At 40.1% G+C, this 16,262-nt stretch overlaps 1 protein-coding gene across 2 annotated transcripts in view; it reads left to right on the top strand.

The window, feature by feature from the left end:
* ldb2a (LIM domain binding 2a) overlaps nucleotides 1-16,262 on the top strand; it is a 97,848-nt gene that overhangs the window by 70,321 nt on the left and 11,265 nt on the right. For both annotated transcript variants that reach the window (XM_083915479.1, XM_083915478.1), the window contains exons 4-6: nucleotides 2,851-2,973; nucleotides 9,732-9,815; nucleotides 15,082-15,205. In XM_083915479.1, coding sequence (XP_083771605.1) covers nucleotides 2,851-2,973; nucleotides 9,732-9,815; nucleotides 15,082-15,205 — 331 coding nt within the window. The remainder of the gene's footprint in view (nucleotides 1-2,850; nucleotides 2,974-9,731; nucleotides 9,816-15,081; nucleotides 15,206-16,262) is intronic.

Here is a 16,262-nt window from a genome sequence, read left to right as displayed (position 1 = left end):
TTCTGCGCCCCAAAGGGCATGAGAACTCCATACACGTAATGACCACGACGCGTTTAATTTCAAAGGAGGAAAAGAAAACACCAAAGTCGCAGTAGTTGTTTTTTTTTTCTTCTTCCACCTTTCAACATTAATTTGAGTGCTAGTGAATTAATCATAACTTGGGCCGAGAACTCAAAATTATAACAATAATAATAAGAACAATAACCCCGGGGGTTAAATGATGATACCTTTGGAGTCTTATACAGTATGAATATATTTGTCAATAATACACAAGTATGGTTTCTCTTTTTTAATCCCCATTGTTACAAAACTAATTAATAATGTGTAGTTTTAAGGCTTTTTTCAGAAACTTTTGTCACATTTGGAGATACATGGTCCTTGGGAATATATTGTTTTAAATTTTGAGGTGTTTCAAGTCATGCTGCATCCTTTCTTTCACTCTCAACTCTGAGGTCGGCTGTTACACAAACTGCTGTTGGAATTAGACCAAAAAAAAAGATAAAGACCATTTTCAGTGTCCATTAAACAGGATTATTCCCAAACATTGCTTTAGTCTAATCCACACTTATCTAGCTGAGACAAGCCCATTATCCAACCACGCACATCCCACGTTTTGCACGTAAAAAATGTACAGCAGTACATACAGCTTTTGGAAATTACCACTTTTTACTTCACTTCCATTCCCTGTGTGTTTTAAGAAGAAATGCAATTGTTAATCAAAGTTTCACATAAAGAATCATTGGAAGTTAATAAAAAAAGAAATGAGAGTGATGACATTAGCAATCTACACACAATGTATTAGGGATGGGACCGACAGAGTAACTGATACGATACTATTACGATATGCTGCCCACGATGAGGATGGTGTCACGATACAGCGATTCTGCGATACTCGATAAATTGCAAGACAATCCTCTAAAAAACATCAGGATTTCTGTGCAAGTAAAGAAGAAAAAATACCTCTAATAAGACAAAAATTAGAAATGTTGTATTTATTCAATACATTGTGGTGATATATAGATATTTGGCACCTGTGTATCAATAACGTATCTCGAGAGTAAGTAATTCAACATTTCAATGTAAAAGTATTTTTTATTCCCACCCCTACAATTTAAACATTTCATGTAGTATGTAAGTAGATAGATAGATAGATAGATAGATAGATAGATAGATAGATAGATAGATAGATAGATAGACAGACAGATATAGTCATGCAATTCTTGCAGGTCTGGTGTTTTATAGGTATAAGTAACAATAATAAGTACAATGTATGTAACTATGTATGAAAGTATATAGGGTTATACATGTGTGCAGTATAGACAGTATATATTAAAAAACAGAGAAGGATACCTTGAGCATATAATATGATGTAAATACAATAAAACTAATGAAGTATCAATATAGTATTCAGTAAGTTATATAATGGTAGATTTGTTGCTTGTACTTATTTGACCTGTAGTAATAACGGTAATAGAGATAAATCACAGAAAAGGTTCAGGTGTACTTGGTGCAGAGGTGGTGTTGTCTTTCAAAAGTTCTTCATTCATCCAATCAGGCATTTTCAGTAGAAGGTGTCACGTTGTGGAGCAAAACTCTCTCTATATGTACTTTATTGTAATCTCAGTTGGTTCAGCAACTCTGGAAACGCACCGTTGCACAAAGAGTAAGAACATTATACAGTTTCCACATTTTACCGTCAAGACAGCAGAGAAGGAGCTCCGCGTTCAGGGTTTTTTGGAGCAGTCGAGCTTCTATTTATACTTATTTTGTGTGTGTGTGTGTGTGTGTGTGTGTGTGTGTGTGTGTGTGTGTGTGTGTGTGTGTGTGTGTGTGTGTGTGTGTGTGTGTGTGTGTGTGTGTGTGTGTGTGTGTGTGTGTGTGTGTGTGTGTGTGTGTGTGTGTGTGTGTGTGTGTGTGTGTGTGTGTGTGTGTGTGTGTGTGTGTGTGTGTGTGTGTGTGTGTGTGTGTGTGTGTGTGTGTGTGTGTGTGTGTGTGTGTGTGTGTGTGTGTGTGTGTGTGTGTGTGTGTTTGAGTTAGCGATGGAGCACGTGACCAGCAGGGGTAGGTGGGTGGGTAGTGGGGAATGAGGGTGAGGAGGAGGCGTTTGTGGTTGGGGGGGTGGGGGTGCAATATGGCCGCTAGCCTCTTTCATGCTGATCCTCAGGAGACCATCTGCGCTGGGGGCATTGATTAGAGTGTGTCTGGTGGGATTACATCTTTGCCGTTGCCATGCCAACTAATCAGCTGATTTTTTTTCCCCTTCCCTCTGTCTGTCTCTCCATTTCTCTCTCTCCCTGGTTGTCACAGCAACGAAATATGGGAGAAGCGCAAGGGCCCCGGCAAGCGCTGAATTCAGCTAAAGGGGCGAAAATGTTTTTTTTTTCCCTCACTGTTTCTCTCTCTCTCTCTCTCTCTTTCTCTTCCTCTATCTCTCTCTCTCTCTCTCTCTCTCTCTCTCTCTCTCTCTTCCTCTCTCTCTCTCTCTCTCTCCTAATTGGCAACTCTCTCTGACCCGAAGTTCTTTTGTCTCTGGTGTAAACACACCCCTCTCCAGATTACATTTATTTTCACATTTTAGAAATAGCTGGATGTTTGAGAGGCCCAAGGACAGATGCTCTGAATGAGGGGAGCGAGCAGAGTAAATATCGGGAGCATAATAGCTCGCTCCGTTCTACAAAGTCCTTGAATAAATTCCAAAACGGAGACGAAACCCTTCCAGCATTTTTTTTATTATCAAAATCACGGCCAATAAACACTGATTTCTGTTTTTGTTTGCGTCTAAATTAGCTAATCGACGCCTCGGGCCGAGGAGAAATGTACGGTAACACTAACTATGTGATCTTTGTCCAGGTCTGTACAGAGGGTCGTTTGATACTGGAGTTTGCCTTTGATGATCTGATGAGGATCAAGACGTGGCACTTTACCATCCGGCAGTACCGAGAGCTCATCCCCCGCAGCATCCTGGCCATGCACGTAAGTGTGACATCATTTACACGCGACAAACCCCCCCGTATCTGCCCGTTGTAGGTGTCACATTCTGGATCCTAACGAGGGTCTCTGCACTCTGCCAGGACACTTTTTTAGAAGCTATTCACGAGCACATGAAATTTAAACGCCAACAAAGCAGTTTGAAGGGATTTTTTTGCAAACCAATTTATTTGCAGACATCAAAGGCCAACGAGGATAAAAAAAAAGGGCCTTGTCTGAAAAGGGAGAGAGAGGAGAAAAAAAACAAGGTCGAATGAATAATCTGCTTAATTCCACTAAGTGTAACACACATTTAGTCACTGGAGCTGTGGAGTGGAGCCGGAGCTAGCAGAAGGTCTTCTGTTTTTGCACGATTGCGAGAGAAAAATAACAAGGTCTATAAATAATAATATAAAGGAAGCCATGGTGACAGTGTTTCTTTTATATTGTCCACCCTATATCTATCAGTAAGGCTATGCTACTGTAAATAACACAGCAACTTCTTAATTCAATGCAACAGCACCACAAAGTGCACAGAACTGAACATCGTAACTTTCCCGACAGGAGGTGTTATTACAGAACTGTTGTATCGCACTGCATTTCTCTAACCTGGTGTACCTACAGTGTTGAACTGGGAACTGAGTGCATATTCACATTGGCCCCAGTGCTATACAGGGATTATTTTATATTTTTCAAGGACACTGTGGTTGTGAAACTCTCTTAAGCCTCTTTCAGAGATGCTCTTCTTTTACATGTTGGTCTCATGTCTGATTAAGCACCCGAGTCGTGACGGCAATCCTACAAGGTTAAAACGAATAACATATCTGCTACACTTGGATGCTGTTTGATTAACCTAAAGAGTACAGCAGCACAAGATTGAATGCAGAAAGGACAATTACATGAAGGTCCTGTTTGCTTAATTAAGAAATATGTTCCCTAGTATCGTCTCCCATACTCAAAGAAAATCAAAGCCGACCTCCTGTTGTTAGGTGAGACCTTATATTTTCAACTTTATGTTTAAATGTCCCATATTGTAAAAAGAAAGATTTCCATGTCTTCTTGATTATAAATCAGGTAGAGGTGCTGAATAAATACTGTGAAAGTATCAATATGCTCAGCCGACAGAGAAATGCACACAGCTTGTATTCAGAGACTGTGCCTTTAAATGAGCCGTCAGGACTTCCTGTACGGTTCTGATGTCACAACTACACTATACGTTATATAGGTAAAAAGGGCTGCTACAGCACCGTTACAGTCATTCTCACAGCCCCGGAAACACTGACCAATCAGAGCAGACTGGGCTTTTTCTGTCGGGAGTCTTAAAAAATAAATAAATAAATGAATAAAAAGCGGGGGTGGGTAGTAGCTCAGTCCATAGGTGACTTGGATGGGAACTGGAGTGTCGCCGGTTCAAGTCCCTGTGTGGCCCATGAATGGAGCGTGGACTGGTGGCTGGAGAGGTGCCAGTTCATCTCCTGGGCATTGCCAAGGTGCTGTTGAGCAAGGCATCAAACCCCCAACTGCTCGTCGCGCTGGTCACTGGCAGCCCCCTCGCCCTGACATCTCTCCTTAATTGCATGTATAGGTCCTGTCTGTGCATGTGTGTGTATTTCGGGCCTGTGTGTGTGTAACATGTGTAATAACAGAGTGAAAAAAATTGAATTTCCCGTTGCGGGATAAATAAAGTAATTCTTCTTCTTAAAGAGACAGTAAGTTTCAGACAGAGGGTGAATACAAGTATAATCAGACAGTATGAGAAAAATAACATAAAAATGTCCTTGTAGAAACCCAAAATACAACTATTAACCTGAAAATGAGCAAAATGTGTCTCCTTTCAATGAAATGCCACCAAAAGGCTTTAAATACATATTTTGAGCAAACCGAAATTCCCAACTTAAGGTTGGAATTTATAAGACAGGCTGCAGAGTTTGCAACCTAATAATGGTTGAAACTGATGAGAAAACTTCCTAGGACATTCACTAGAGGGGAGTCATGGCGGGTGTCCATCGTCAAAGATCGTCATAAATTAAAAATCCAACTGCAAAATAAGTGATGCAGCCTGCGTGAGAACAGAAAACACCTTTCTTCCTTCATATCGTTAAACTTTTCAACTCGCAGCTCTCTCTCTCTGTAAATGTCACGTTTGGAAAAAGCCGTAGGGAGCATTTAAATAAAAGTCACCGACGTCTGAATGACATAAGCTATGATTTTAACAGATAGATGAAGCCAGCAATGTTACGTATCCCATGTCTGAAAAGGGCTTTAGTAAGAAAATGCCAAAAAAAACTAAAGCTTATATTCCTCTTACATGGGTTTTCCTTTTCGAGGGATATGCAATACAGTTCCTATACATCCAGGTCCACCCTTTTGATTGATGAATAAAACCAGATTCATTCCAGCTATTTTCCATTTACCCCTATGGACCTAAAGGTGTGCGTAAGAGGCAGTTCAGTCTGTAGAGCCAGCTTATTTTTTGGCCAAATCTTCACATGAATTTCATTCGCCAATAAATTGGCCCCTCTGGGTATTCACACTAATTCCTGGAGAGTGGGATATTGCGGAGAATCGTGAGTCCTGGCCAGATCTACCGTGATTTGAGTGCGAGTTCACTCTTTTGATCGTTGCCTGGACTAATGAAAGCACATACTGACACACGGGAGTCAGAACAGGAACGTTGGAACTGCGGTTCAGATGTAGCCGTCGTGGAAGGCACAGCTTTTGATGTGAGCTGAACTACTGATGGTGACTGCAGAGTGGGTCGTCCCCCATTCGAGAGATCGGCAGTTCGATCCCCAGCTCCGCATGTCGAAGTGTCCTTGGGCAAGACACTGAACCCCAAATTGCTCCCAGTGCTGTGCATGGGTGTGTGAATGTGGTGTGAATGGTTAGATTAGATGGTCTGTAGATGTCCACTGCCATCAGTTTGAATGGGTGAATGTGACAAACACTGTGAAAGCGCCTTGAGTAGTCAGAAGACTAGAAAGGCGCTTTATAAGTACAAGTCCATTTACCATTTTGTTTTTGCTCATGAGGAACTGTTGGGAAAAGCAATGAAGTTTGATCTTGTTTTAGATTTGAAGCACTTTGTAAAGGAACAGCTTGTACTTAATATTAGTGTGATAGTTTGTAGATGCTAGATGTGTGTTTAGTGATGGAAATGGTATCAAACAATAAATATTATTGAAGTAGAAGGTCACAAACTTTAGAACAAGTATAAGAACATAGTGTAAATGGGGCGGCAGTAGCTCAGTCCATAGGTGACTTGGCTGGGAACCGGAGGGTCGAGTCCCTGTGTGGACCATGAATGGAGCGTGGACTGGTAGCTGGAGAGGTGCCAGTTCATCTCCTGGGCACTGCCGAGGTGCTGTTGAGCAAGGCACCGAACCCCCAACTGCTCGGGGCGCCGGTCACTGGCAGCCCCCTCGCTCTAACATCTCTCCATTAATTGCATGTAAAGGTCCTGTCTGTGCATGTGTGTGTATTTCGGGCCTGTGTGTTTTTGTGTAAAATGAAAAATCATAATAAAATGGAATTTCCCCGTTGTGGGACAAATAAAGGAATTCTTCTTCTTCTTCTTCTAAATACTGTAAAAAACAAGTTGCTTATTTCAACTTAAACTGAACCAAAGGAATTACTTCCCATGATGAGAACAGAGCGAGTGTTTGTTCCTGCAGTTCCATTAACGCCCACTAGATGCTGACTTCAGAAACTCAAAGTCAGGAACAAATTTGTCAATCTTTTTGTTTTTAATTAGACACATTTTTCATGTTGTCCTGACGATGGCTTCCGTGATGCGTGTTGGCAGCCAGCAGTGAAACATTTCATTGTTAAGTTCCTTCACAAACCTTTTGTTGGTGTTTGTTTCAAGTTTAACTTTATTATCCATAAAGAAGCAGTGGTGGACTAAGTTAAAGGAACAATACCACAACTCAAGAATACTCAAATACAAGTAAATGCCCTACATTCATAATCTTATTCAAGTGAAAGTACAGACGGACGTGCAGAAAAATGTACTTTTCTTATTAAAAATAAAAGTACTCATCATTCTCACCCAATACAGCGCAGTTATAAGTGATCAAAAAAACATTTTAATATCTAGTTGGTCCAAGATCAGTTAAATTTTCTTTTAAAAAAATCCTTAATCTAATTTTGATTGGTATTGATGATTATTACTACTGTTGCATTAATGTGGAGCTGTATTTTACTGGGTCGAATTTTAACTTCACTATACAATAGTTGAGTAGTTGAGCTGTGGTTCAGTGTCAGAGTGGGTCATCCTCCATTCGAGAGATCGACGGTTCGATCCCCAGCTCCCTTGGTCCGCATGTCGCAGTGTCCTTGGGCCTGAATTGTTCCCCGTGCTGCGCATGGGTGTGTGATTGTGGTGTGAATTAGATCAGATGGTATGTAATTAATATGTGTTTTACTGCCATCAGTGTGAATGTCTGTGTGAACGGGTGAATGGGGCAAGTAGTGTGAAAGCGCATTGAGTAGTCAGAGGACCATTTACCAAGTAAGCAGTTAATCCATAACAATGGGTCATATTTTATGAGCTCACTTTTTTTTGTATGTAAATATATATAAAAAGAGAAATATTTCCTGTGAAATAGTTCATCCAAATTGTGATTAAAGGTACATTGCATTGCATCCGCACTTCTCTCACATTAGGTTTTAATGAACTGTAGGGCTCCTTCACTGTTTACACATCTTATTTGGACCGTTGCCACACATCTCCAATTCTGAGTGTGTTTTCGTAGCGTTTGTACTCAGTCGATTGTGTGCTTTCGGCCTCTTGAACCCAGTGTTTGTGTCATCCCTGCACCATATGTGCCAGCATTTTTCCTGTTACTCCACAAATTGTTGATACACGGCTGAAGCGGCGCTGCCAAGTCGGATTCCTGTAAAGTGCGTTTTGACTAATTCTACTCGATGAGGAAAGAAATTCAGATTCTCGACCCGCCGTCGGCCAAATAATGCACACTAATTCAGTCCTCCCGTCACTCGCGTTGGTCTGCTGACGGTACAGAAGAACTCTTTCGCTTCCCTCTTGACTCTCTCAACACAGAGACGCGACTGGAGATGGAATTATGCATTTTTCATGAGGCTGTGAATGCGAGCGTGCTCACTGCTTCTCCTCAGTCTGGGCTATGTTTTGCTCTGTCAATACCTACAGCTTTTTTTTTTGATTCGACTGCTTATTCTTGGAGCAAACAAGCTTAGTGAAAAGAAGTTTTTTTCCCAATCAGATGTCATCCTATAATTGCTATTTCTTTGCTTTGTTCTTATTTCAGATGTATTCTTTACTCCTACACAAACTGTATAGTCATAAGGTTTCCATTAGTTTTCTATTTTACAGTGAATTAATGTATTGGGGCGGCAGTAGCTCAGTCCATAGGTGACTTGGCTGGGAACCGTAGGGTTGCTTGTATGGAGCGTGGACTGGTGGCTGGAGAGGTGCCAGTTTATCTCCTGGGCACTGCCGAGGTGCTGTTGAGCAAGGCACCGAACCCCCAACTGCTCAGGGCGCCGATCACTGGCAGCCCCCTCGCTCTGACATCTCTCCTTAATTACTTGTATAGGTCCTGTTTGTGCATGTGTCTGTATTTCGGGCCTGTGTGTGTAACATGATTAATAATAAGAGTGAAAAAATTCAATTTCCCCGTTGCGGGATAAATAAAGTAATTCTTCTTCTTCTATTCAGTGCTGATGATGGTCAGTTTTTCATCTTTTATGTGAATGATGCGACCGTCACCTGGACTGCATTGCACTCACATTACAAAAACAAAAAGCACAATATATAGAATGAAAGGGTGGGTTACACATGCAGGTTGTGCACACTTTTTTCAAGGCATGTGCACGATTTGAATATCACGATGGTGGGTTAAATAAGCGTTGAGTCGTAGTTTGGATAGCCTGTTCGCTCTGTAAATTGTGTTCACACGATAAAAAATGTTGTTAAAATCTTCAGCCGCGTTGTTGAAAGATTTCTTTTCTTGAAGAATATTGTTTTCCATAAATGTTTCCCGACTTTTATTTAGTAAGTTGTCATGTTTTGAAGGATCATTTCCAGTGTTCACAGTGCATGCAGAGTGCTACACATTTCAGATATATTTAAAATAGGATTTGGTTATTAAAATATATGATTAAAAATTTCCAGTTCTAATGATAAACGCAGTATTTTTTCCTGACAGCGTTTAAGCGCTCAGATTGAATTGTGCTCATTTGTGACTGTTTCCTGACAGTTTTCTAACATACTCGTTTAAACTAATATTTAAACGGCAGGAATTGTTAGGAACACGCCCGGCAACTTCACTTTATCAAACTCATTTCCCTGCTGCCCAGACCCTACATACATACGCTGAGCAACATCATCAAATCCAGTAAAAGATATGAAATTGAAAATGCGTGGAGATTTAAATGGAATGACAAAATAATATTGATTAATTAGCCTCACAGTTTGACAATAGTGTGAAATGAAGGCCTGAAATACTTCAATTCAGCTATATGGCACAACGGCGATAACGGTGTTAAGTAGTTGCATTTATGACTCGAGGGTGTGAATGTGTTGAATGTGCATTATCTGATGAATGCCAATTAGCCTAATTGCCTGTTGATAATTAGTTTATTCGTAGTCGGTTGAATGGAAACATAACAAAATAAAGATGCACAAATATATATATATATATATATATATATATATATATATATATATATCTTATATATGCATTTGTCCTTCATTTTCATTTTTCTGCTGCTAACTACAGGCACAAGACCCTCAGGTGCTGGAACAACTGTCCAAAAACATCACTCGCATGGGCTTGACCAACTTCACCCTCAACTACCTCAGGGTAAGGACTCACTGTGTGTGTGTGTGTGTGTTTGTGTTTTCGTGTGTGCTTGTGTGCGTGTGTGCTTATGCGCGTGTGTGTGTGCGTGCGTGTGTGTGTGTGTGTGTTTGTGTGTGTGTGTGCGTGTGTGTGTGTGTGTGTGTGTGTGTGTATGCGTGTGTGCGTGTGTGCGTGTGTGTGCGTGTGTGTGACAATGTCTATGATTGTCATTCTGCTTTTGTTTTTGTTCTCATCTCACACTTTAATGCCCACGGAGGAACAATTCTCATCCATTTTTAAATGAAGTAATTCATGTTGTTTATACTTATGTGTCTAGACGGCGTAAATGTGTTTTTATCACGGAGAATATTCACATTGTGTCATGTTGTTATGCTCCCTGGCATGATAACATTACCTGTAAAAAAAAAAAGAAGTCAGTAATGTTTTATTTAACATGTATATCAGTGTTTGAATATTCCAGTTTGAATAAGATGTGCTTTTCTACTTTTTCATATTAACGCTTTACTTTGTTTAAGGTCATATCGCGACTGTTAATGTTACAATTTTTCTCTGTCTTACTGGAATTGAAAGCTTATGCTGTTATTAATGTGCTGAACACGTTTTATGACTCAAGCGTTTGAATACCCGGGTCTATAATTTCAAGAGTGCACGGCATCAAAACAAAAATACCAGCACTTATTTCTTCTTTACTCCCTGCATATACGTGTTTTTTCTATCTGACCGCGGCAATATCATTTACGGAAATAGGAAGTCTAAGCAGGCTGAATACATTAGTGATTATTTCACAGGGTTTTGTTTGTGTGTTTTCCGACGCCACAGTTGACTGACAGCTACGATTTCCAAATGGGAGAACAAGAGCGAGCGCGAGAGAGATGGGAAGAGAGAAGAATTAATTGGATACAGAAAATTAGCATAACATTAATGAACGCTCCCTGTTGAGACTCATAATTGTGAAATGGCGCGCGAATCAGGCAACGGCACCTCTGCTGCTTATAATAACCGAGCGAAGAAAGACACAGAGAGGAAGAGGAAGCAGGGTGGCAGTTTTTGTTTTCCTATAACAATGGTTTTCTATATAAAAAAACAACTGTAATGCAGCTGAAAGGAAAAGAAAAAGCACATAATTCAAGTATCTGTAATTACACACTAAAAGATTTAGCTTGTGTTCATCCTTCATTTCAGTGAGTCAGATGGTCAGTGCTTAGCAAACGCAACACAGTGAAACAAGGACCATTCCGTGTTCACTGTTTGCTGACAACATGCTTTTAAATGGAAGTTGTTTGCGTCTAAATAGACCCGGCTTTGCTTTTGAAGAAAGGGGAGTTTGTGGAAATGACTTGCATTGCCTCAGTGGTCTAATTTCACATAAATCCTTGTGTGTTTTGCTAAATTATTAACTTTCCCAAAGCGCAAAAAGGTCGTATTTTAAATGAAAACGAGGAAATTTAACCTTTGTCTGAGGTTTTCTTTCATTGCAGTAATAAAGAAAACACCATGAACTACATTGATTATGTCTCTAGTTTAAAAACAATGTAATTTATTGTATTGAATTTGCATTTTAAGCACGGGAGTTTACAGAGATTGACAGTTTAAAGAGCATCAAGAAGACAGAAGTAGGAATTAAAGGTCCAGTTTTTGATGATTCAGTGTTTCATTGAGATTTCATAGTGTCCTGTGAAGCAGTTGTTCCCAACCTTTTTAGCCCTTTTGTGACCCTTAAAACAAATCAATGTCCACTCACGACCCCTCATTGATTAAAAGACGATTTATCATTTGGAGACTTGAAGACGTAAAAATTTGCCAGTAAAAACAAAGCAAAGATTACAGAAAGGTCAGGAAAATACCTTTTACCCCCAAATCATCTCACGACTCCTCTGGATTCATCCCCATCCCCAGATTGGATTGCACTGCTGTGAAGCCACTGTTATTTTTCAAATAACACACTTTGCAAATGATATTTTCCCCAGCTGTTATCCAAGGATGTCAAAGTAAAATCCACCCTTTCCTCACGTTTAACTGGCAATGATGTGTCTTCGGGAAAAGGCCTTTCCCAGCATTTATCAGTCCCTCCAAAAGAGACTGACGTTTCCTGGCTAAGGGGTTACAACCGGCCTTTCTCTAACTCTCACAAACATACACACTCTTTCTCTCTCTCTCTCTCTCTCTTTTTCATTTGGAGTATTTAAGCCTTTCCATGTATTGGAGCTGCCGGCTTCCTACCATTCAGCCTGAAAATAGCCCTTGTTTTCAGGCTGAGAGCCAGGGCTTGTTGGCTGAGCTGGTGAGGGATATTACTGTGTCAGGAGGGAACTATCAGAGGAGAACATGGGATTAGTCTGCTACAGGGATGTTCACTTTACCTCGAGCTGCATGGCATCAAAACAATGCCATCATAACACAGGGAACAGCCCTTACTATATTTATGTAGCTGTAAACAGCTCTATCCATCATGCTAAAACATTTCTGCAAGCCTTTCCTGGTGTTGTCAGGTGATTTGCACAAAAGCCTCCGCACCTGCTTAACACATAGTAGTAAGTAGCAGTAGATACAGTACATGACACGCAGTCTCCTTCAAAGTTTTCCTGCTGTACAGGAGGGCTGGAGACAGGTTGAGTATGTTGATTAGCATTGACAGCAGGAACGTATGGGATGGTGGGAATGCTGAAGGTCAAATGGGATCATTTGAGCATGCAGGGAATAATTAGAAGTCTCCTTTGTCTCTGTAAGGACTGTCAAAGCGCCCTTGAGCAAGTTAGTAAACCCACACCTACTTTTACTCTGGTCGTTTTTGACCTTACAACACACTCTGATTGGGAAACAGCGACTACAACAACTGATTGCCGTATCAGCCATACCGCAGCTTTGTAGGGTCAGGGGCCAGTTACGATATGTGTTTCTAATATGTTCTTCTTTGACACAAGCGTGGTTTTCTTTTAACAATGACCACAAGTGTTTCCTGACCTTAAACAAGTAATTATTTTAACCCTAACCAAGTCCCTTTTGGGCTTCAACTTAAACCAAACCTCAGCTGTAGCAATGTTAGAACAAAAAAAAACTTTTTATGTTTGAATAAAAGGGTTTTCCTGATTAAGTTTTCCTGATAGGAGCATCGGATACAGCTCGTTTTTTTTCTGGATGATGAAAATCTAGATTATAATTTTGTAGGACCTGACCGATATGGGATTAACGATATGGTGACCGCTATAGTAAACTTTTGAGCTTGAATGAAAATAGTCCTGTGTCAATTTCTGACCATTTAGATAAAGAATAAATACTGTAAATGGCTATATGACACCAATTCTGAGTCAACCCAAGCAGTGTTACGCTGATGCCGATTCTGACTGTAATATTTTGTCATTTAATCATGAGAACTTGACTTGGTCGTTAGATTTTTCAGAATCAGAATCAGAAAACCTTTCATGTCCCGCAGACGGGGAAATTCTTTTGTCACAGCAACAACAGATGATATAGTGCAGTTTTGTTTTGTTTGTTTGTTTTTGTAATAATATAATATGGAGTGAATAAATATGAGTAAATAGGACTAAATCGTGCAAAAACAGAAGTGACCATAGTACAGGCATATTGCACAGTGCAGGGTACAGGATGAGGTCAATAGTCTATTGAACAGCCCAGAATGTGATATAAAGAATAATAACACAAATTATAGTATACTATAGCCCAGCTGATATTTAAAAATCTGATAACACTATATTGGCCAATAGTATTTTTTAACATAAACAACCCTGATACAGATTCCTGGGTCCCAATCTGGGTTATTATTGTTGTTGTTGTTGTTGTTGCTGTTTTAAAGAATGGTTTGTTTTACAGTTTTACTGTGGACCAATCTTGTAATGTTGACACTATTTCCTAAATTGCTCTACAATATCTTCCTGCAATAGAATAAGCTGCAGTTTCAGGACTATTTACTGAACAGAACTGGCATACTGGGCCAGCATCAACGCTTTAGTCAGCAGATAACTAGCTATGAAAGGTTAAAGTTAGGTTAAAAGACGGGGTCTGGTTACGGTAATTACATTATAGCATCTACCCAGAAAGCTAGGGTCCTATAAATGTGAACCTTAGACTGTGGTCCTGAAACTGCAGCTTCCTCTGTCGCAGAAACATGCTTCTGAAATCACTTTAAACCTAGGTTGTTTTTTCTCCACTGCAATTTCTTGTTATTTATCAGCCGACATGAACACAGATACTGATACATCTGCAGTAAGCTACTATCAGCCCCTCACAACATTATGTCAGCCAAACAACGTGACTCATGCTTGTGAGTACCATACTTTTTTAAGTGCAGCTGTTAATTAAAATCTGCATTTGAACATTGGCATTCAGGTTAAAAACTTCCTGCCATAACAGATTAATACAGACTTGTACAGGACGCAATGCAAAATATCATAGGAAAGCATCTCAGAACCTTATGCTGGTCATGATAATTTAATAAACAAAAGATATTGCGGGTGTCTGGGACTGGGAGAGGTGAGTGCAATGATTCAATATTTAAAGATGGAGAAAAGTCAGGAAGAAAAACAAACTTTTTATCCAGTTTGGGGGGAAAATTGTGGGCAGGTTGCCTGAAGGTTGATCCTCTGTGATTGGTCCAGCACTGTAACCCTCCAATAACTGTCCAACAAGCATTTGGATGGTTTCTGCTATTAAAGAAGGGAAGACTGACCAGTAATGTTATCCAGATGTTATCTGGATAAACTAAGCCTGATGTATTTAAGATGACAGGCTGACCCCTGGTTCCTCTCGCTGCTGATCACCAGAGATTTACAGTTTTCTCCAGACTGAACATTGTACTTAAAGTCTTTTAACTGGAGCATATTGTTGGAGTTCAGTGTGGGAACAAGGGACCGTTCTGTGTTATCAACTGTGTGTGTATTGACGCATGAATGTGTCATACACGTGTTGCTGTGAGTTGTAAACAGCTCAGCCGAGGCTGCTTATATCAAAACGTATCGTCCTGCCTATCTTTTTTCTCTCTATCCGTCTTCTTTCCAAAGCTCTTGACAATAAAACCTGTTTTTTAAAGGTACTTTATTAATAGTGTCTATAAAACGTCGATTTACGGCTAAATTAATCACTCACAGTCAGTCTGTGGGTGATTAATTGAGCAGCAAACACTGTTTTTATGGAAGTTGTTTTTCTTTCCCTTGATAAGAGGCTGCAGCCGTGAACGGACACTGTTCTCTCATCAAACGTGTGAATAAATCTGCTTTAACTGAACGTGTTGTCTGTCCTGTCGTGTCAGCAGTTGTGTGTCATCCTGGAGCCCATGCAGGAGCTCATGTCAAGGCACAAGACCTACAACCTCAGCCCCCGGGACTGTCTCAAGACATGCCTCTTTCAAAAATGGCAGCGAATGGTAGCCCCACCAGGTAACTACCTACTACCTACTGCTAAAGCACTTATCTTTGCTGTCCTGCAGATCTTCAGTCAAATTGTGTTTCTCTGAACAGGCCAACAGGAATAAAGAGTTCTTGTCCAAAATGGCATCAAACGATGGCAGAAAATCATTTATATCTTGTAACATGTTGTGGATATAGTTAATCGTTTCTTCTGCTGAGGTTTAACTGACTTAACCTTCCTTAAAAAAACAGCTTTTCATTCTGCACTATCACTCACTCTGTACGAATAGGAATGTATTTTCTCCGACTGTGTTTTTATTGCATCATTTATGTTTCCAAATTTGCCATTATATGTCTTAATCCCTTAAATATGTTTTGCCTGTCAGGTATGTGAAATTAATCAGAACTCAGGGTTGCCTCTTGAATCTCAACCTCGCCAGTCTTAGCGGGCTTCTCAGCTCTCCATGATTGATGTTTTAAGGGCGGTTTCTGAAAAGTACCAGGCTTAAATTGGCTGTGCCGTCTTAAGCTGGAGAGAAAGAGTAAGCTGAGTTTTTTTTTTTTTTGGACACAACGGAGTGGCTGCAAATTACAGCAATGCATAGCGAGGCGTGACGAGATGTCTTTAAAAACCAACACCAGTCAAAAAGCCTTTGACTCAGACCTGTGTAACTTTAATTAAGAGTGCCGGCTGTAATCAGACTAGCAGATCCAGCTCCCCGGCCAGCGGCTCCCCAGTGTCAGCGACGTTCTTCAAAGAAAGGAAATAAAAAAAAACATGGAAAGCATTTTATGAATATAAAGTCTGATGAGGGAAAAAAAAGACCTGTTGTATTGACGGTTAATTGTGCACATGGAAAGAAAGGTTGATAGGAAATCCTACAGGGGGAAACAGTTTAATTTCATGTGTGATTTATGAGAAACAGCTTATTCGAGTTTGGTAGAATATGCAGATTTATAGACTTATTGGGTTTAATTTTTGACTTCTTTGAGGAGCACAGACACGGCAGCTATTTTAAAAAAGGCCCACATTAATATTAATTAATTAATTTAGAATATTTTCGCAGCTTTACCTTGCCGTCAGAAA

Source organism: Echiichthys vipera, assembly GCF_963691815.1.
Source record: "Echiichthys vipera genome assembly, chromosome: 6".
Classification (NCBI taxonomy): domain Eukaryota; kingdom Metazoa; phylum Chordata; class Actinopteri; order Perciformes; family Trachinidae; genus Echiichthys; species Echiichthys vipera.
Note: the sequence above shows the minus strand (reverse complement) of the source record. Positions and strands in the feature narration are given on the sequence as shown.